This window comes from Muntiacus reevesi, chromosome 16 (genome assembly GCF_963930625.1).
Source record: "Muntiacus reevesi chromosome 16, mMunRee1.1, whole genome shotgun sequence".
NCBI classification, from domain to species: Eukaryota; Metazoa; Chordata; class Mammalia; order Artiodactyla; family Cervidae; genus Muntiacus; species Muntiacus reevesi.
In genome coordinates, this window is record NC_089264.1 from 56836090 (window position 1) to 56859051 (window position 22962).

Sequence of the window (22962 nt, forward strand, 5' to 3'; positions counted from 1 at the left end):
TATTCCTGTTCCAACCAAACTTACACTGGATTGTAGAGGAATGTCTTAGCCTGGCCCAGTCAGCGCTCACTAAACCCTAAAGTGTAGAAACGGAATTACAAAGAGTGTTCTGTCTCCCTCTCCCTCCCCCACAGGACCTGGCTCGTTGGAAGAGCCGTAGAAGAAGTGCTTCTCAGGACTTAATCAGAAAAGAGGAAGAAAGGAAAAAAATGGAGAAGTTACTGGCTGGAGAGGATGGGACAAGGGAACGAAGGAAAAGCATAAAAACCTACAGAGAAATCGTCCAAGAAAAGTGGGTTCTTTCTGTTGTTTAATATACAGTATTATTTAGATGTGCTTTTTCTAAAACTTGTCAGTCATCTCAAAGGCTCTGACACTATCATTACACACCCTGTTTGGTCTCTTCAGCTCTACTTTGGGTCCTACCAAGGTCCTCTTTGCAATTCCTGTGACTGTTGACTCTCTTCTTGCTTCCCCTCCCATGTCTCCCTTTAGAGAGCGCAGAGAGAGGGAGTTGCATGAAGCATATAAGAATGCACGGACCCAGGAGGAGGCAGAGGGTATCCTTCAGCAGTATATCGAGAGATTCACCATCAGTGAAGCTGTTCTTGAACGCTTGGAGATGCCAAAAATCCTGGAAAGAAGCCATTCAACAGAGCCAAACTTATCCTGCTTCCTCAGCGACCCCAACCCTATGAAATACCTGCGGCAACAGTCACTGCCTCCGCCCAAGTTCACTGCTACTGTGGAAACCACCATCGCTCGTCCCAGCGTTCTGGATGCCAGCATGTCCGCAGGCAGTGGGTCTCCGAGCAAAACCGTCTCTCCCAAAGCAGTGCCTATGCTGACGCCCAAGCCTTACTCCCAGCCCAAAAACTCTCAAGAGGTTCTGAAGACCTTCAAGGTAGGATGAGTTCTTTAAGGGTAGAACGAAAAGTGAACTCCTGGGGATCACTGAAAAGAAGCATCTTATCTCAGGAAGACGCAGTTGTTCTTATCACACAAAAGCAAATGCGTTAACATGTACAGTTATGAAGTTTGTGTGTCTCTGAGATTTGGTTTGCAAACAATTCAGGGATTGATGATTCTTCTCAGTTCCTATTTTTCATACTAATGGGCTTGAATGAGATTGGTGGTTGAGTCACCTCCCTGAGCAAAAGGTCTATTTCATAGTTTGACATGCTGAGTGACTGAACATGCATGCATGCATGATGGTATGATATCTCCGTAGCAATGGTAACAGACCCCAATTTAGCAGCACCCTAGGTATCTTCATTTATCTGGAGGTATTGAAAATGCCTCAAAACAAACTTTTAATGACCTTTAGTGTAAATAGAGGTGTATACCATTACCTCTGTATATACCTCTGACATCATAACTGAAAAGATGCTACCAGTGGGGAAAAAATGGTAATATAAGAAATACATGGGATATACTTGGTATTCAAATGAGATGGATTTTTTTTTTTTTAATTTTAGGTGGGAAGAAACTATGTTATTTTGGAGGTGAGGGGGTACCAATGAATGTGTAAAATAGTGTTCCAGAACCACAGAATGGTTCTATGGCAGCCAAACATCTTTTTTTCTTCCTCAAATCCTCGTATTTTTCCTCACATCCGGAGGCAGTACTCATCCTTCATCCCAAGCGAGGTTGACTGCAAAGAAAAATCAGTTTTCCTTGTCCCTGCACACCACATGGGCCCATCGTAGAACACAGAGGTGGAAGTCCTCGGTAGCAGACACAGACATGGGACTGTAAAGTTTGCTAAGCTAAACTAATTGAACACTGTGTATCTTCCAATTGAAGTTCAGAAGGAACCAAGCCGGATTTCTAACTTTCTTAGCATCTTTCTTAACTTAACTCTGAATGTATCTCTGAAATCTGTGTCTTAGGCCTTGATCACATGAAAGAAAAACGTCCTTTCCGTCTCATCTAGGTCAGATGGAGATGGTTATCCCTCCAAGGGCAACCGCTGTGCGTGTGTTCACAGCTGCATCCTAAGAGCCTGGTGTCTGTGCCCAGGCACTCGGCAAGTGTCTGTTGAATAAACACATGAATCTTTCCTGAGATGATGAGACACTCATCGTGCAGACTGGTGCACACACAGATGCGCATGTGGTCGGCAGGCTGCCCAAGTACCGTAGCAACTCTGCTCCTCCCGGGGCCCACGACCATCAGCTGTCTGATAGCTTCTCCTGAAGGATGGTTTGATATTTTGGTGGCCGAGAACAGGGACAGGGAATACATGTATTTAACTTGGTGTCCAAGGAATGTGATCAGTGAATCCAGATGTCCATTTCCTTTCCTTTACATAAACAGTACAAAAGTAAATGAAGTCACTCAGTCGTGTCCAACTCTTCGCGACCCCATGGACTATAGCCCACCAGGCTTATCTGTCCATGGAATTCTCCAGGCAAGAATCCCGGAGTGGGTTGCCATTTCCTTTTCCAGGGGATCTTCCCAACCCAGGGATCAAACCTGGGTCTCCTGCATTGCAGGCAGACACTTTAACCTCTGAGCCACCAGGGAAGCGAAACAGTACAATGTGATCATCTAAACAGCAGATGTAGGATAGATGACTTCATGGCAAGACCCTGAGAAAACCCAGTTCCTTCTGCTGTGGCAAGACAGGGCGGAGGCTTCAGGGGAGGTAGAAGGAGGAGCTTGGATAGAGGTCCTTCTAGAGCTGGAGCTCACCAGGGAGCCCTCAGCTCATTGTAGGTGCTGATGGCTGTCGGCCCTGTTCACAGCCCCGCCATCGAACGGGTGAGCGCGCTCGTGGTCAAAGGTGGGGTGTGAGTGGGCAGTTGTTAGAGAGGACACCAGGACCGGAGCTCAGGTGTGTGTGTGCACGTATCTGCCCTTCTATTGTTCTCGTTAAAGGATTTTAGAAGGTTTAGTAATAAGAATAGCTAATATTTATATACATAAATATGCCAGATACTGTTCTAAATTCTATGCATATATTAACACATAAATAATACCATATCAGCATCATTCAGTTCAGCTCAGTCGCCCAGTCGTGTCTGACTCTTTGTGACCCCATGAATCGCAGCCCACCAGGCCTCCCTGTCCATCACCAACTCCCAGAGTTTACTCAAACTCACGTCCATCGAGTCGGTGATGCCATCCAGCCATCTCATCCTCTGTTGTCCACTTCTCCTCCTGCCCCCAATCCCTCCCAGCATCAGGGTCTTTTCCAATGAGTCAGCTCTTCGCATGAGGTAGCCAAAGTATTAGAGTTTCAGCTTCAACATCAGTCCTTCCAATGAACACCCAGGTCTGATCTCCTTCAGCATCACTAAGGAGATACTATTATCATAGAAAGGAGGAAACTGAGGTTGAAGATCACATGGCTGTTAAGTGGTGAAGCTGGAACTCAGGTTGTCTCACTGCAGGGCTTCCTCTCAGGACCACTCTACATACTGTCAGACTTGAAAGAGATTTCCAGGTACCTAAATAAGTCAGACTAACGACCCTCAATCCTTGTTTCTTTCTCCCACCACTGTCCCTAGACATGGGGGCAAAACAAAGATATTTTAATGTGCATGACCTCTTTGTCTTGAAAAAAACTGAGATGGTTAAATTAACTAGAAATAGGAATTTACTGCGGGGCTCCCCAGATGGCTCTGGATAAGGAATTCGTCTGCAATGCGGGAGACGAGGGTTCGATCCCTGGGTTGGAAGATGCCCTGGATGAGGGCATGGCAACCCACTCCAGGATTCTTGCCTGGAGAATCCCCATGGGCAGAGGAGCCTGGTGGGCTGCAGTCCACGGGGTCGCACAGAGTCGGACACGACTGAAGTGACTGAGCGTGCACGCACACACGCACACAGGAATTCACTGTCACATAGTAACTCCCCGGGTTCCCTGCCCTCCATGATGGCTCCCAAAAAGTATTCGTTGCCCTTGACTGTAACAGAATAACCTGTGAAATATTCCTGATCTAAGATGAGCTCCACCTAGTTTATATGTTTATTAGGAAAAAAATCTCAAAATTGTGAAATAGCAGTCACAGAACTTACATGAAAAATTACTGGAACCCAAACAGGCGACCTGTATTTATACCTAAGATCCCTTGATTTTCTATACTATGAAATAAAAGCAGAACCCCAGTAAGTTGAGCATGAAATATAATGTAACATGAAGTGATCTGAGAAGGCAGACCACCTTTTAAAGAAGCCCTCAAAGATGGCATTTAAGGGAGCCCTGCTTTCTAGACAGACAGAAGCATATAAGAGAACTTATTCGTTGTTGGACTGTGATTGTTAAATGCTGATGGTTTAAGATGATTCTGAATGTGTGACTTTGTTATAATCGTTCACTGGGGGATAGCATGTTCTTGTTCATCCTGGCTTTTACAGGTAGATGGGAAAGTCACCATGAATGGAGAGACGACTCATGGTGATGAGGAGGAGAAGGAAAGAGAGTGTCCCACGGCGGCACTTGCCCCCTCGTTGACCAAATCCCAGATGTTTGAAGGTGTGGCCAGAGTGCATGGGTCCCCTGTGGAGCTGAAACAGGACAGCAGCAGCATTGAGATCAACATAAAGAAGCCAAGTTCTCTCCCCCAAGAGCTGACAGTAAGAAGCAAACTTTTTTTTTCCCTCTTTTTGAAATAATTTATTTGTTAAAAAAATAAGTAGGTCCTGACAACGATCATTTCTTTCTAGGTGAGTATATTCATTTGCTAGGGCTGCCGTAACGAAGTATCACAAACCAAGTAGCCTACACAGCAGATCATCCTATTAGTTGTATCACAGTCCTGCTGGCTGGAAGTCCAAAGTCAAGGCGTTGTCAAGGCTGGTTCCTCCTGGCGCCTGGGGTGGCCTGCTGGCAGTCTCTGGCATTCTTGGCCCTGTGGGTGTACCACCCCGATCTCTGCCTTCGTGTTCACATGGCACTCTCCCTGTATGTTGTCTATGTCCAGATCTCCCCGTTTTTATAAGGGCACAGGTCATACTGGTTTAGGGCTCCCCTCCCATATGATTCAGGTGGTAAAGAATCTGCCTGCTAATTCAGGAGATGCAGGTTCAATCCCGTGTGAGGAAGATCCCCTGGAGAAGGGAATGGCAACCCACTCCAGTATGCTTGCCTGGGAAATCCCAAGGACAGAGGAGCCTGGTGGGCTAGAGTCCACGTGGTTGCGAAGAGTCAGACACGACTGAGCAGGCGCATGCCGTGCCACTTCAGTATGATCTCATCTTCATTTAACGACATCTGCACAAGTCCTGTGTCCAACACGGTCACATTCTGAGATGCCGGAGGTGAGGACGTCCACGTATATACTTGAGGAGGGGCACAGATCAGCCCCTGGGCGTCCATGGTGGCTCAGACAGTGGAGAATCTGCCTGCTAATGCAGGAGATGTGGGTTCAATCCCTGTGTGGGGAAGACCCCCTGGAGAAGGGAATGGCAACCCACTCCAGTATTCTTGCCTGGAGAACTCCATGGGCAGAGGAGTCTGGAGGGCTACAGTCCACGGGGTCACAAAGAGTCGGACACCACTGAGCAACTAATGCTAACTAACAGTTACGCCGTAGCAGAGGAGGGTAGCAGAAGGTGATATATTGTGAGTGGAAAACTTTGTCTTGTCCCTCCGTGATTGGTGTCTAGAGTCTTAAAAAAAGAAGCAAATCTCTAAGGACTGTCCTGGCAGTCCATGGTTAAGACTCCATGCTTGTAATGCAGAGGACACAGTCTCCATCCCTGGTCAGGTAACGAGGATCCCACATGCTTGCCACACAGTGCGGCCATAAAACAAGAAAAGGAAATATCTGAAATACCTTCCTTTCTGTTTATTCAACCTCATCAGACTTGCTAAGTAATGTGAAAATTACTGAGGCCATCAGAATGTGGCTTTCCATCCTTGACAATATGCAGAAAAGAGTCTTTTTTACTAGCTTTTTAAAAAACTCATTAAAAACCACATTAATTTTTTCTTGGTTTAGCCCCTGAAATCCAGAGTAATTTTAATTACTAACGAACAGTCAAGCTGAGAAATGTAGGGTAATTCAAGAAGAGCAGACGAGAGAACTCAAAATAACATTAGATTTGCCTCTTTGGAGTATAAAACATCAAGAAGATTACGCTTTTCTGCTGAGCTCTCTCTCCAGGATTCATGCTGGTTTTGCTGATCAAACGGAAACTGTCACTACATGGATGCAGCCTGGCTTTTGGGATAGAATCTGGACTCTGTTCAACCTCAATTTGTCCTCACCAGAGGCTGGTTTCTGAGATTTTAATTTATCGTGTTTGGGTTGGAATTATCAAGGTGAGGGGGTTGGTGGGTGGGCAGCTGTCAAGATTTCTTCCCCCAGCACCTGGAAAGGTTTGGTTTGGAGGGAAACTTGTCTTCCAGCTTCAGGGCTAAATTAAATGACCCAGCTAGCTAAACCCCCCCGGGGGACTAGATATTATTTTTCTTATCTCCAGGATTTGTCTTTTGAAGAATAAAATATGTTTTCTCAGAGGAGTTGAGAGGATGTAATTCTAGTGCTCAAGCCCTAGAAAGAGATTCAAATTGGAATAGACCAAAATAACTTCCTCACCATGGCACCGTGTTTGCTGGTCTCTAGGAGCAAGGCTTTTGTGATCTGGGCGGAGGCCGGATCCCTCCACCTGGAATTTATTTCCACTTTTCATTTGCATCAATGTGACCGCCTCTGAAGAGTTCTCACCGGTTATCCTGAGAGGGGATGTTGAGTTTTGCTAGGAGTGTGGGAGCTTTGCTGGCTGAGCATAATGTGAACTTACGCTCCTAAATTTCAGTGAGAAGCTCCCCCCAGATTAATTGGACGTTGCAGTGGTGGGATTGCTTTTCTGGGGCGGTTAGTAATTCTGCTCTTGTTTCTCTTTTGCTTCACTTTTCATGGTGAGTGTTTCCTAAACAGTGCCCTTCCATGATTCCTTCTGGTTCCTGTGTCTATCAGGCCACAGACCCTTTGCACGTGCTCTTGAGCAGCTCTCTGATCCTGTTCTTTGGAGAAGCAGCAGTGTAGCAGCCACGCTGATCCCATAACAGAGGCACCCAGGGCTTAGTCAGGTGCAGTAGATTAATTATATGAACAAATCCCAAGGCTCTACAGTCAGGCATGTGTACATTTTCTACCTTTATACTTCGGCCCTCTGACCATTTTGTTGTCAGTTTAACAGGTCACCCTGCCCTTGACAGGATAGATTTTTTTTTTTTCCCAACAGAAGGTAAAGGAAAAATTGAATAAACCAGATAGTATAAACTTCCTACACCAACTAATCTCTCTTGTTCAAAGCTTCTAACCCTTTGGGGAAGAAAGCTTTACCCATCCTGTATGGAATCATAAACAGAAGAGAAGGGAGTTTTGTTTGTTGGTTTTGGGGTTTTACTAAACCTCCCTCAAAAAATTACTCATTCTTAGTAATTACTTATTTTCTTATTTTTACAGTGAGCAACATAAAAAGAAAATAGCCTATTCCCTCTTACTGCCAGGCATTTAATAGTAGTTATCCTGCCACTTTAATAGTAGTTATCCTGCTTCACTTGCTAATGGCAAAGAGAAGATGGATTGAACGTCACAATTGGTTACATTGTCCCAAAAGTATCTTGTTTCAAGAGAGACAAAATTAGATGATCTGAAAGAAATCCTGTTATTTCGGGAGTTTATACAGTATAACCAGCAAAGTACCCAACAAAATGTGGCCTTGTGGACTTTTTTCTGGAAACCATCCTGACCCTGGGAAGCCTCAGGATGAAGGTCTCAACTCGTGGAAGAGCCTGAGAGCCTCTTACTCAGGAAAAATCTGCCCAGTTAGGAGTGAGCTCTAGTTCTTTAAACCATAGTGGTTCTGAAGAGGTTATACCATGTATTTACCTTGTTTTCTGGTGGCTCAGTCGGTAAAGAGTCTGTCTGCAGTGCATAAGACCTGAGTTGATTGATTCCCCTGGAGAAGGAAATGACAGCCCACTCCAGTACTCCTGCCTGGAAAATCCCATGGACAGAGGAGCCTGGGGTCACAACAGTCAGACACAACTTGGGGCTAAACCACCGCCTAGTACTTTATCTCTCGAATTAGCTATGACAGGGCTATTGCATTATTTTCTGGGTCGATAACTCCGTGTATATACCTATTAGGCTACAGGCCAAGTTGTTAGCTGCCCTACATGAAATCTTGGCTAAAACACACTTCATACGCACTTATAATTTATGACACATAAAGTTTTCCATTCGACGTATGTTATCCTAAGAGGTATTTTGAAAGAATCTCTTCTCCAGTAAACCTACTCCTCATTTTCCTTCCTTCCCCATATTCCAAGAAAAGCACTTCTTGACTGCGTTTCAGCCAGGATATTTCCACTGAGACGGTAGAATTCATTGGTCATGACAAAAAATATGGTGACCAGCTTAAAACAGGGGGGCTGCACTTCACAGCCTCCCGGGGCTTGTTACCAGCTTGGACTTGACTTGCTGTTTCTAATTCATTTGCCCTGCTCCGTGGGGCTGTCAAAGGAATAGTGTTCTTCCTTTTAAATAGTGTCTTTCTTCCCAAAACTGCATTCCCCACAGATACACTCTTTACAGAGGAGTAGCCTCCCCCACCACTCAAATGTCACAGTTCCTTCAGGGCGAGCTGGAAGCATTCAAAGGGCATAGCAGTAGTGGGCAGGAGCATTAATTAGGTCCAGGAGGCCAGGCAGTGGAGAAGAGCGGCCGCTGGGCTGCAGTGGGCAAGCGGGTACAAGACTGCTCCTTGGGCCAGCATGACCACCTTTGTGTATTATGTCATCCCTTCCGTTTCCTTCTACCTCGTCTTTCTTGTTTGAAACTCTCAGGACCATGAACTCTTAGTTAGAAATAGATCCTAGATTAAGTTTGGCTTGTTATTAATTTTTAAATACTCTGGTTCTATCAGTTGATCCGAACAAACTCCAGGTCACGTTCAGTTGAATCACCTTTAAGGTGAACAGGCTGCGATAGCCGTGGTCATGCCGGGGGCTGCCTGTTACCTGGTCAGCATGAATGAATGGATGACCTGCTATGTGCCCAGCTTTTAAAGAAATGCTTGTATGTATTTGTTTATCTTTGGATCTCCTGGGTCTGCGTTGCTGCCCAGGCTTTCTCTCGTTGCGGAGAGCTGGGGCTCCCCTCTAGCTGCGGCACGCAGGCCTCCCGTGGTGGCGGCTCCTCTCATTGCGGAGCACAGGCTCCAAGCCGTGCGGGCTGCAGTGATCATGGCACGTGGGCTGAGTCGTCGTGGCTCCAGGCCCTAGAGCGTAGGCTCAGTAGCTGTGGTCCACAGGCTTCATTGCTCTGCCGCTTGTGGGATCTTCCCAGCTCAGAGACTGAACCCGCGTCTCCTGCGTTGGCAGGCGGATGCTTTACCACTGAGCCACCAGGCCAGTCCCTGCGCCCAACTTTTGAAATAGAAAAAGAAACTCATAAACTCGCCATGAAAGCAATGAACATACAGCAACTGGGAAAGGATAGAAGATAGTATTTAATGAAGTGCTAGATGATAGGGATACAGCAGCAACAATCGGGAGAGAAGACTCGAGGGATATAAGGTGGCAGCGAAAAAGTAAGAGCAGTATCAGTCAGGGTTCGTCTAGGTGGGGAGGTTTCATATGAGACACTGATTTTGAAATTGGTGGGATTTGCATTGGAGTTGGGGGGGAGACAGACTGTCTTCCATATTGGGGCTAACAGAAGCGTGGGCCTCCACAAGAGGAGGTGGTCCTCCACAAGAGGACCATAGAGGGATCACAGGGCGGAGAGCTGATGGAAGTAACTAGGTGCTGAACATGCAGCCAGAGAGGCTGGGGCTCCCGTGGCCCCTCCCGGGTATCCCCGAGATATTTCCCAGTGGAAATCTGACTCTCACTTTATTTTCTGAATTTAAAAACACTGGCTTCTCTAAGAAAATCATATCGCAGCATGAATACTGGACTCTTAGAATCCAGGACTGGAAAAAAATTTGGAAGATCTTACAGAGAAATGCTTCAAAAGATGTTCTATGTCTCCCTTAAAGATAGTTCAGTATCTTCTTGACCCATTGTGAATTATTGAGTTCTTACTTACAATTGAATCTCTTCCTGTCTTGATGGTGCCAAAAATGACTCTTTCTTAAAAGACCTTAAGTACCCCATGCACTGAGTCAAAGCTCGAACCGCACCTGAACCTCAGTTTATATTTAAAATAAGGATGGTAATAGTATAGGCCCCTGATGGTTATCATGTGGATGGGGCACTTAGCATGATGCCACAGTGGCTTACAGAGGTGCCCTTAAGTTAGTTTAAACATCATCGTTCAACAAACAGGAGAAAGAAAGTTACCATATATTCTTCATAAGCCTGGAAGGGTGATAGGTACAAAGTTTTTCAGGTTAAAGTCAAGTCATCAAAATCACCATCCTAAGCAGATGTGAATCTCACACACATGAGGCGAGTTCCTTGTCGGCTTCCAACTCGGCCCGCCAGCAGCTTCGGCTGCCAGTCTCTAGGAGACTTGCAGAGCTGAACCGCTTTTTCCAGAAGACGATTGCCCTGGCAGGTGTGCACTGGCTTCTTCCTGCAGCTCTTTTTTGCTTCTCCTGTTATTCACTCTTTCCCAAGTCTGGCTTCCTCTGCCCCCGAGACTTCCAGGACTCCCACCACGTCAGCGCCCTCTTGACAGCGCATCCCAACCAGCGTCCTGCACACCCTGCCCGCAGGCGGGCACCCTCCCGCCAGACCTGTGGCAGTTCTGCCTCATGGACCAACTGCCAGCCTCAGCTCTCAGGTATCCAAACGACGTCATCTGGGTTTCTCAAACTAGGAAACAAGATAGATCTGTTATTTCCACCGTGACAAAGCTCTTGGCCTTCTGGAAAATTCAGTACTTCACTACTGTTTTCTGATCCAGGAAAACAGACAATCAGATCTTTCTTGAAGCATTTCATTTTGCAGTGAGAGCAGGGTGAAGGCATTTGAGTAGGTGCTGTTTTCCTTAAACTGTGACCAACTGCAGATTCCTTTTAGATGTCAAATGTCACAAATATTTCTCCAGAAGCTGTTTTTCTCCATCTAGAAGTAGTTGCAAGAGCATTAGATTTAAAGCTCTTTTAAAGTCATTAAGGTTATTAGGGTATAGAAGTGTTTCCAGGCTTCTAGAAAGTATACATTAGGGACAATTAAAAAAGAAAAAATCAAACCTAGCCCATCTGACCTGGATAATTTTTTGTCTGGAACATTTAAAGCAAAGAGAAAAAGTTTAACGAATGGAAAGGCTGATTGTCCATGTAGATCTTCTTGCGTCCAGTAAAAATAGATCTTTGGTAACATAAAAACGAATGTGTGGCATATGTGGCACCTGGGTCCTGGTGCCAAGACATAAATAAACTGATTTTCCAGGCTTGTGTCCAGATAAATTATTCAAGACTGGAGCCGGGAAATCCATCAGAGTCGCTGAATAGGAGCTCAGGGAGGGAGCACCTTGGACATCACGTCTTCTGACACATAGAGGATGCATGGCTGTTCCAAGCTCCGGTACCTCTTCTGTCCTAGAAGGAGGACCACTCAAGCCCTGGGTCTCAGGACCATCCTTCCCCCACTGCCTTGTATTCCCAGTTTTTTCCGCAGAGCCGCTCTCTGGGCTGGTCCTCCCGTAAGCTGCTTGTTAAAACAAGCAGGTAACTCTGTGGCCAGACCTTGTCCCTCTCAAGCCAGGAAGCCGCCACCTCCCACCCGTGGCCGCAGGGCTCCGCCTGACACAAGAGCCAGCTTGGAGGCTGTGTCAGTCCAGGGGAAGCCGGCTGCTGGCTCAGGCTCCTGGAACCTTCCGTGCTCTCATTCATTCGTGTCCAGGGAATCTGGGTTTATTTACTTGTTTTCACCTTGAGCCCGGAGAAGGCAACGGCACCCTACTCCAGTACTCTTGCCTGGAAAACCCCATGGACGGAGGAGCCTGGGGGGCTGCAGTCCATAGGGTCGCGAAGAGTCGGACACGACTGAGCGACTTCACTTTCACTTTTCACTTTCATGCACTGGAGAAGGAAATGGCAACCCACTCCAGCGTTCTTGCCTGGAGAATCCCAGGGATGGGGTTGCACAGAGTCGGACACAACTGAAGTGACTTAGCAGTTTTCCGATTGGAGAAGGGAAGGCTTCTCCTCTGCTCAGCTGGACCCAAAGGAAAGTGTGGGTCATAAAACACAGTTTCCAGCCAGGCAGGTGTGTTTCAGGCAAGTCTGAGTCTATCAGCACTGGTTAAAACTGTCCAGTTTGGACTCGTTTCCTTTGAAGTAATGATGTGAGTACAACATTAACAAGCCTTCAGGATGGAGTATCCCGGCAGCAGTTAAACTGGCTTTGGGGATCTCCTTTGAGTACAGAGGGCTTCCCTTGTGGTTCGGGCAGTAAAGAATCTGCCTGTAATGCAAGAGACCCGGATTTGATCCCAGGGTCAGGAAGATCTCCTGGAAAAGGAAATGGCAGTCCACTCCAGTATTCTGAAGAATTCCATGGACAGAGGAGCCTGGCAAGCTACAGTCCATGTGTTCACAAAGAATCAGACACAACTGAAAGACTAACCCATCTTGAGTACCTATAGTCTGTCTACATGTATATATATATATAATATATATATTGCAAAATTTGGAAAACTGTAAATAAAATATAAACTACCTATTACTCCAGCCACTCAGAAATTAAGATTCTTTAAAAATATGTCCTTTTCCTCTTTTTCTCAGTGTATATAAAATATTTTATGGGGCTCATAATTCAAAATGTGCTGCAATTTGCTTTTTCTGTTAATTTATCCTGAATATTTTGTTAGTAATAGCCTGATTTTTATGACTAATATGCATTTAAACCAAGCTTGAGAGTATAAATCCCATAAATAATGCATCTCACATTTGCTTCCCTGACATGGATTGCATGTCTGCTCTGTGCCAGATGCCGTGCTGGGACCTCCCCCACTCAGAACCTGGACTGAATGAAAAGCCCTGATATAAGGTGATGGCTGGGAGTGGTTCAGTCCCCGGCCACCCTGGGAAGTGGAGGGTTGGCTGAACTGCCCACCTTTTCTGAGAGGTTCCAGAGAGTTCTCATCTTTTGCATAATAAATGGGTGAGAGGTAGAATGAAAAGAATGAGGCAGAATGGATGAGAAGGAAAAGATATGGAAAAGGCAGTTTGAATCATTTTAGCAATAAACTTGAGACTCTCCAGTTCTGGATTGCTTCTTATGGGTCAACACCTTTTAATATGCATGCGTGCTAAGTCGCTTCAGTCATGTCTGACTCTGTGCGACCCCACGGACTGACGCCCGCCAGGCTCCTCTGTCCATGGGATGCTCCAGGCAAGAATACTGGAGTGGGTTGCCATGCCCTCCTCCACGGGATCTTCCCGACCTAGGGCTGGAACCCACTAAATACCTGGGGACAACGTGGACGTGGGTGTGACTCCAGGCCCAGATGACAGAGAATCGAGGTGGCCAGCACAGGGCAGGGCCCCCACCTCCCCTGCCTGCTAGCTGAGTGGCCCCAGGTACGTCACCTTGCCTCCTGGGCCTTGGCTTCCTCATCTGTATAAAGGGAAGCATCCTTTTAGATACCTCTATAAGCTTGCTCTGAGGACCACAGAAGGTAATCCATGTCAAGTGCTGACACATGGAAAATCCAGTAAATGTTGACGGTGGCTACAGTGACAAGAGTGTGGAATCTTTAAAGCACCATTTTAAGGGAAGATAAATCGGGTCATCTGAGAGTTCAGTGTTTGAGTGTGAAGCCACACAGAACTGCATCCAGCAATGTGAGCATTCTTTTCTATGTATTTATTTATCTATTGGCCTGCATGGGGTCTCAGTTGTGGCATGCGGGATCTTCGATCTTCACTGCAGCATGTGAACTCTTAGCTGCAGCATGTGGGTGGGATCCAGTTCCCTGACCAGGGGTTGAACCTGGGCACCCCCTGCATTGGGAGTGCAGAGCCTCAGCCACTGGATCACCAGGGAATCCCCACGTAAGCATTCTTGAAAGTCGAAGTTCTGCGTTAGTCACGAATAAGTAAAATATTAGGGCGGTACGGTGTGCTCGTAAAGTAACCCTAGTGAAGAAGTGCTTGAGGACTTGGCGTCCTTTGCATCATAGCATCACAGGTTGTATCTAAAGGTCTTCATGGATTATCTTATTTCATTGATTCCAAGGGGCTTATTTGCCATGTTTGAGCATCTCTAAGTCAGAGTATGTCTTATTGATGTAAGATGCATCTAATTTTTTAGATTCCACGTATAACTGACATCATGCAATATTTGTCTTTCTGTGCCTGGCTTATTTCATTCAGCATGATGCTCTCCAGATTCATCCATATTGTCACAAGTAGCAGGATTTTCTTCTTTTTTAAGGCTCAATAATGTCCCATTATATATGTGTGTATAATATTAATATTTGTGTACATATACAAACTATATGTGTGTATAATATTCATATTTATATATCTGAATATATGAATAATATATACACTAATGTTTTCTTTATCTATTCATCCATCAACACTCAGATTGTTTCCATATCTTGGTTATTGTCAATAATGCTGCAGTGAACTTGGGAATAAGATGTATCTTCGAGATACTGATTTCATTTCCTTTGGGTGCCTTTGCTTTACCCAGAAGTAAAATTGCTGAATCACAGGCTCGTTCTGTTTCTTATTTTGAACCTGCAGTGTTTTCCGTAATGACAGGCCCACCTTCAGTGTACACTGGCTCCGTTTACTCCACGTTCTCAACAGCACTTTTCATCTTTTACTTGTTTGATAGTAATGATCCCTACTAGGTGTGAGGTGATGTCTTACTGTGGCTTGAACTTAATGATTAGTGAAGCTGAGCCTCTTGTCACATACCTGACTCCAGTTGGCCGTTTGTATATCTTCTTTGCACAACTGTCTTTCAGGTCCTTTTCCCATTTTTAAAATTGGGTTATTCGGGGAGGGGGGTGCTGTTGAGTCGTTAGAGTCCCTTATATATTTTGGATATCAATCCCCTGTTGGATGTAAGATCCGCAAACAATTTCTTCCATTCTCTGGGTTGCCCTTTCATTTTGTTCTTTCCTTTGCTGCGCAGAAACTTGTTAGTTTGGTGTAGTCCCACTTTTTATTTTTGCTTTTATTGCCTGAGCTTTTGGTGTCAGATCTAAAAAATCGTTGCCAACACCAGCTCCAGGGAGGTTCCCCCCTGTTTTCTTCTAGGAGTTTTGTGGCTGCAGGTCTACTTTTAATCTTTAATCCATTTAGACGTTGATTTTGGTGCATGGTGTAAAATTCCACTCTTTGGCATGTCGATAGTGTTTCCAACACCACTTATTGAGAAGACCATCCTTCACCCATTTTGTTTTCTTGGTGTCTTTGTCAAAAATGAGTTGACTGAAAAGTGTGGGTTGATTTCTGGGTTCCATTGATCTATGTGTCTGCTTCTATGCCAGTACCAAGCTGTTTCGATTGATGTAGCTTGGTAATATAGTTTGAAATCAGGACATGTGATGCTTCCAGCTTTCTTCTTCTTATTCAAGATTGCTTTAGTTATTTTGGGCCCTTCATATTTCCATATGAATTTTATAGCTGTTTTTTCCTTTTTCTGTGAAAAATACAGAAATTCAAAATTCTGTTAGAATTTTGATAGATCTGTAGATTGCTTTGGGTAATGTGGATATTTTAACAATATTATTTCTTCCAGTTGATGAATACAAGAAAATTTTCCATTTATTTGTGTCTTCTTCAATTTCTTTCATCAACATTTTATCATTTTCAGCACACATACCTTCTACCTTTTGGTTAAATTTACTCCTAAGTATTTTATTATTTTTGATGCTATTGTAAATAGGATTTTTTAAAATTTAATATTTGTGTAGTTCTGTATTGATTTTGTATCCTGCAGCTTTACTGACTTCATTTTTAGTTTTAACATTTTGAGGAAGGGGGAAAGTCTTTAGGGTTTTCAGTATACAGGATCATTTCATCTGCAAACAAGAACAATTTTGCTTCTTTATTTCCAATTTTTTTTTTTTAATTTTATTTTATTAGTTGGAGGCCAATAACTTCACAACCTTTCAGTGGGTTTTGTCATACATTAACACAAATCAGCCATAGAGTTATACATATTCCCCATCCCGATCACCCCTCCCACCCCCCCCTCCACCCGACTCCTGTGCCTTTTATTTCTTTTTCTTGCCTAGTTGTTCTGGCTAGATCTTCCAGTACTGTGTTGAATAGAAGTGGTGAGAGTGGGCAGCCTTGACTTGCTCTGATCATAAAGGAAAAGCTTTCAGCTTTTTCCCATTAAGTATGATGTAAGTTATGAGCTTGTTAGTTATGGCCTTTATTATATTGAGGTATATCCTTCTATGGGCTTCCCCTGGTGGCTCAGTGGCGAAAAATCTTCCTACATTGCAGGAGATGCAGGTTTGATCTCTGGGTCAGTAAGATCCTCTGGAGAAGGAAATGGCAACGCACTATAGTATTCTTACCTGAAAAATCCTATGGACAGAGGAGTCTGGCAGGCTACGGTCCATGGGTCATAAAAGAGGCAGACATAAACTGAGCAACTAAACAGCATTCTTCTATACCTAATTTGTTGAGAGTTTTTATTATGAAAGGATGTTGAATTTTGTCAAATGCTTTTTCTGATGAGATGATCATATGATTTTATTGTATTAACATGATGTATCACGTTTATCAACTTGCATATGTTGAACCATTCTTACATCTTTGCATAAATTTTCTTTATTTTTAAAGAATTAAGTACCGCTTTCCACCAAAGCATTAACTTTAAAGGGCTTTCATTTTTGTAACTTTGATATATGAGTAAAATATGTATACTTGTGAGAGATCAATAAATTCATAGGTTTTTGAGAACCCACAGCAGTATTTTACAAATTAATAATGCCTTTTCTGAAACCAGTTTTATTCTTTATCTTAAAAACCTCTTAAAATTTATAGAATGTTCATACACACTTTAAAAATTGAACTTTAACCCTTTACAGTAAGACGTTGTTACTAAAAAGCACCATAGTCTTTAACTTATTCTCTTTGGTTATTGAGGGATATTGTAGCCCACATTTCATTCAGACTTTTATTTATTTTTCATTTACTGTAATATCAGTGGGGGAATTTTGGAATTCACTCTAGAGTCAACTGGCTTCCAACTGAAGGTAATTTAAAGTTACACTGATTTTGTTTTCTCATTACAGAAGCAATACATAACATAGTAATCCTGGAACACTTTGGAATACAGAAAACACATTTTAAAAGGAGAAAAAGTCATCCAAAGTTTAAGAACATTAAAAATAATCACTGTTGACATTTTAGTGTTTTCCTTACTGTCTTTTTATATAATTTTCATATACTTATTAGCAAGTATGTTTGTGCATACACATAGCATATATAAAATCTTATATATGTAGGCATCATACTCTATGTACACGTCACTTTTTTTAAACAACGTTGGATAGTATTTTCACGTATCATTAACTATTGTTCACTTTTACAACGGCACAGTGTTTGCTTTTATGGATATACAGTAATTCATTCAACCGTTTGCCAACTGTTGGTCATTGAGGTTGTTTCAGATTCTCTTGATGTTATTCATTTTGTCAAGCATAAAACTGGTACAGTTGAGCTGCTGATGAGGGAGAGGAGCATCACTGCGATGTGCCAAGTGGTTAGACAACAAAGCAAGGAGTCCCCTTAGTGGAAGACCAAGGAAGGAAAGGCTAAACTTGGACCTGGTTGTAGAAGCAGCAAGAGATGCACATGAAGACTATTGTGTTAGACTTGACAAAAGATGGACCCTCTTGAAGTATGAGTCAAGAAACCCTTCAAAGTTGAGTTTGTATGTTGGGGAAAACAGATGCCATAAACAGAAAGTATCAGATTTGGAGGAGGAGCTTAGGCATATTGAGGATGGGCATCATTTACCATGATGCTGATGGTCAGCTCAGCTGAACCGAAGCTCTGATGGACTCTCAGGACTGGAGATGAAAAAAGTCGTAAATGGATAGAGAAGGTCGTGCTGAATTCATGGGAAAATTGGGTGCGTTGGAAGGTGATCCTGCACAGATGGAGGAAAATAGTTGACGTTTTTAGGAATGGCCCATATTTTAATGAGAAGGAAATGAGTAACCAGTAAAAGAAGAAGAGGAAGGGAGGAAAGGAAGGAAGGGGGGAGAGAATGGGAATCAGAACTTGGGGAGCTTGAGGAACTTGGGGAACTTGAGTTGTTGAGAGCCCAGGAAGGGCGAGAACTCCGAGAATAAAATGCACAGTGCTAAGCGCCACTGCTGTCTGTGTTGAAGCTACTGAGAGGTTAATTGCAACCTTGAAATATATATTTTTTTCCACTGGTGATATGACCCTAAGCCAACTTGAAAGGCATTTGGGAGCAGGTGGGTGGAATCTACCATTTTGAAAATTTGGTGGTGAAAGGAAGGAAAAGGCGGGGGTGTGCATTTGAGGCAGAGGAGGAGGCTGGAGGTGGGGGGTGTGCGCCTTGGTGGTGCACCTGGGCTATCTCTCCATCGTGATAGCTGCCGCGGCACTTCTGTCCTCTGCGGAATGTCTCCTGGCAAAAGCAGCCTTTCACCGTGAAGCTGCCTTGGAAATGCAAGAGACTGAATTCACATAGGCAGCTTGCCTTGTTGGCCTAAAAACTACTGCTTGAAAAAACAAAAAGGAAGCCCTCACGTTTTAGAACCTTCCAAGGGATAATTTATTCAAGGTGGGAAAAACATCTTTCTTTCAGGCAACCACTGAAGAGACGGAAGCGAACAGTCAAGAAGATGAGAACGACGGTGAAGAAGCAGGAAAAGGGAATACAGAAGCTGCCTCATCAGGTTTGTTTTTGTAACAGACTGGGTTTTAAAGATATATCGTAACCCTTAAACTTTATTGAAAATAAAAAAGGTCGTGAATGAGGCGAGTCTCTGAGCGGTGTGGTTGTGCTGCCACCTAGCGGCGTCCCGGGGAAATTCTGACCACGTGGTTTATCTTGTAAAAAAGCAAGGCTTCCTGCGTCTTTGCTTCCTGATTCTGTTTTTGAAAGTTTACCTCCATCATTACAAAAAGATTATATTTCTCAAAATAAGTAATGCTAAAAAGTGAATGTTATGTTTAGCACAGTAATAGCAATTTAAAATAGCAGGTTTAAAATATATCATAAAAATAGATCTTGAAACAGCAAAACTGGTGAATAATTTAAAAAAATAAGGTAATGCTACAAATATGAATGGTGAGTTCAAATAGAGACTCACCCTTCCTAAAGCAGTATATCTCAATATTTTTAACACATTTTTCTTTTGATAAAGCATGAAAACTTCTCACCCTCCTTTAATACCAAATTATTTTTAAAGAGCACCTTAAACTAAATGAAATGTCATTACTAAAAATTTTAGCATACACTTTTTCAAACTGGACTATACCTCCACACTTCAATATGCCCCCTCAGATGGTGACTTTTTCACCCACTTTATATATGCAAGAACACAATTTTCATTGTATTATATATAAACTACACAACCCTTAACACATTCCAGTTACAAAACTTGATGTTAAAAAGGAGTATTGAGATAGAAAAGGAAGAGTCAGGTTACCACCCATTTGGATAGAAATTCAGATAGAAATTATCTGTAAATGTTCTCCCATGCAACCCACCTCCCTTAATGTTCTATGTCAGCATTTTGTTCCACGTAGTGTTATTCACATGTAAACTGGGACTCTTATTCAGAACGTAGGTTTTCATAGTGGGGTTCTTTGATGTGTTTTATGTTGCTTGGTTTTTTCAATACTTCCACGGAAAGGCCTAGACAATCCTAGCATCCGAGGCTCTTCTGCAGCTCTCTTCACGCTGTGATCCAGCCGCATGTGGCCCAGGACAGGATGTGTGCTCAGCGTCCTCTGCATATGGCAGAACTGAGCCTTCATACAGTTTTCATCTCCTCTGTGTTCTGAATGTAACTCCATTCCAGAGCCACAGCTTTTTACAACAACTGTGACCAGATCCAGCCCGACCGTGGCCTTCGTGGAGCTTTCCCCCAGCCCCCAGCTGAAGAGTGAGGTGCCAGAAGAGAAGGAGCCGAAGAGCCCGGAAAATGAGATGAGCGGGAAGGTGGAGCTGGTGCTGTCCCAGAAGGTGAGGCGGGCCGAAGCCGGCTCGGTGGCGCTTCTCGCGGCCTCGCGTTGCTGCGGCTGCTGCCGCGGCAGGCCGCACAGTGAAGGTCTATTTTCTCTCCTGATCCTTTTTCCTACCTTTAAGGTGTAGACTTTCCTAAAGACAAATATAATACATGCTCATTGTAAAAAAAAAAAAAAAAATAAGTGTATGTAGAAGGATGTCTGTATAGTCCATTTGGGCTGCTATAACAGAAAACCACAGTCTGCGTGGCTTATAAACAACAGAAATTTTTCTCTCAGTTCTAGAGCTGGGAGGCCCAAGATCAAGGCACCCGTGGATTTGGTGTCTGGTGAGAATCCACTTCCTGGTTCATAGGCGGCCATCCGTTAGCTGTGTCCTCGCTTGGCAGAAGGGGCGAGGGAGCTCTCGAGTCCCTTCTATAAGGGCTATGGAAACATTGTTTTCAGGGTTCTTAACTCCGTGTGTGTACATACCCACACCATGGGCCCTTTGTCTATCTGGCAAACAGTGTGCTCAGAATAATATTGTTTAAACTGTCAAAGGCACAGGATTACCAAGTTTTCCTTGGTATCAAGTGGGTCAAAGTACATGTCATCACATGGATTCTTCTCTGTGGACCCCAGCTTAAGAACTGCGGTAGTTGATTAGCAAATGGAATGATGGTCTTTGGACCCAGCGCTTTTCACACCACATGAATTTCTCCTTTCCCTATTGCACAGTTATCTTTTAGAGAAAGAAGGCAAGATGATGACAGTGGTTGCAACAGCTTTTATTTCCTGACTTCCTTTGAGAGTGTTGCTTTTATAAATCCAAGTAGCCGTGCACACAGGCTGACCTTTCACATAGCGGTTATTTTCAGCATTTCTGCGGATGGTTAACTGTTTCACTCACAATCAGGCGTTATCTGACACAGGTTTGTGTCAGACTCCACCATGGGGAAGATGGCATGAGGTTAAGATTTGAGGGCTGTCCACTTTGGAAACTCTCGGTCTTAAGTGTTGCATGTTTAACACTGAAGTTCATTTGGACACCTGCTTGACCCCCGTAATACAGAACGACTCACTGTATTTTCCTCAGGATTCCACTAGGGTTGAATTATATTAGTCATCAAGAAAAATAAAATCCTACAGAGAAGAAATTCTAGACATTGAATCGTCCTGAGGCCCAAACAAGAGATAAGCTTATGATGAAACAGGTGCTCTAGAACCTCGCTGACCATCGAATTAATCTCTTCACGGCCACCAGCCAGTGAATCAGAGAAGGTCCTGTAAGAGCTGAAAGGACACAACCGACGCAGCCACGCTGCTCATGCCGATCCCCGACTCTTAATATTAGCTGTCAGTTTGGTTACCTCTTCAGTCAGCAATCAGTTGATTAGAAGCAACAAGTCGGAAGGAGGTGTTCTACCAACAGCCATCCAATAGCAATAACCAGAAACATCTACTTTTACAAACCAAACATAAAAGATTTTAAAACCTGTAATTTTGAAACTATGTACCATAAGGTTATGCGGGCTAACCTGCTTCAAAAATCCCTCAAGGCCATGTCCCTGTGGCACCGATTGATATAAGGGTTATTTACAATAATGCTTCTTCATCAACAAGCGCGGTATATTGTCTTTAATGCGCTTTGCACAACCTTGTGGGAAGTTATGTAGCGTCTCAAGAATAATGCCCGTTAGAATGTATTATTACTTTAATATTTAACACTAACATAGTTAAAAAAATGTTTAAATCTTATGTGGAACGTCTTACTTCCTGACATTACAAGTTCAGTATTATGCAGGACCACGAAACCCTGGTTAATTCCAATGAGAAAATGAGACAGAGTGATGCATAATCTCAAAGACAGAACGTTGTCTTCTGAGTCTGAAGAAAAGTGATCATCAAATTATTATGCTGTAGTTTGAGTCCTATGAAAAACTGAACTCTGTATTAATGTAGAAAGCATGAAGGGGGTTTGGAGAAGGGACAGCATTTTCTATTTGTGGTTCTAATGTTTGGGCTTATTTACTTATGTAATAGCCATGGACCCTTAGATTTTATTCCCCTGTGCATTTGTTAATGGCTGGTACCTGTCTGTTGCCTGTGTTCCAGGTGGTAAAGCCAAAATCTCCCGAGCCAGAAGCAACCCTGACGTTTCCATTTCTAGACAAAATGCCTGAAACCAGCCAGTCACCTTTGCCAAATCTCAATTCTCAAGGTAAAAAGAAGGAAATGTTTTGTTTTAGTTCTACATGTTCTGCTGGGCCCATTTGTATGAAATAGTCTTTATTATAAAGACAGATTCCTTTTTTTATGTTGCTGTACCTTTAGCTATTGGGTTTTCCCAGAGTCCATAATGGCTGAATTAATAACATCAGAACGAGAGCTGGGGCTACATTCTATTTGGCTTAACCAGGAACTCCAGCTGCTGGAACCGCTTTGTCAGCCAGGCACAGTAGGGCCTGCACAAGTGTTTAATACCTGAAAATAGTTTGTATGGCCTCTAAAATGTTTTTAAAATTACAGAATAAAAAATCAATTGCTTTAATAGTTTTATCATGTCAGCTTCATTAATTGTTAATTATTAATCTCTAGTCTTCTTAAAAATACTTCATTTAATTTGACAATGATTTGACTGTGGTTTTGGAAGGAAGTCAGATTTCCTTACTCTGTAATAGTTCCTGGATATGCATGATGATTCCTGAGAAATCCTTCATGATCATAGATTAAATGTTACTCATAACCAAAACTAATCTTTACAAAAATCTTTATGCCAAGAATATATATATATACACGCATATATACACCTATTGTGCCATATATATAGACTGAGGATATATCTTAATA

The 22962-nt window shown here is 43.4% G+C and overlaps 1 protein-coding gene across 11 annotated transcripts in view; it reads left to right on the forward strand.

Moving 5' to 3' along the window:
* Positions 1–22962, forward strand: part of LIMCH1 (LIM and calponin homology domains 1) — a 341102-nt gene that overhangs the window by 292571 nt on the left and 25569 nt on the right. For all 11 annotated transcript variants that reach the window (XM_065907146.1, XM_065907147.1, XM_065907148.1 and 8 more), the window contains 6 exons: positions 135–292; positions 496–904; positions 4366–4584; positions 18743–18833; positions 19965–20128; positions 22228–22333. In XM_065907146.1, the coding sequence (XP_065763218.1) occupies positions 135–292; positions 496–904; positions 4366–4584; positions 18743–18833; positions 19965–20128; positions 22228–22333 (1147 nt within the window). The remainder of the gene's footprint in view (positions 1–134; positions 293–495; positions 905–4365; positions 4585–18742; positions 18834–19964; positions 20129–22227; positions 22334–22962) is intronic.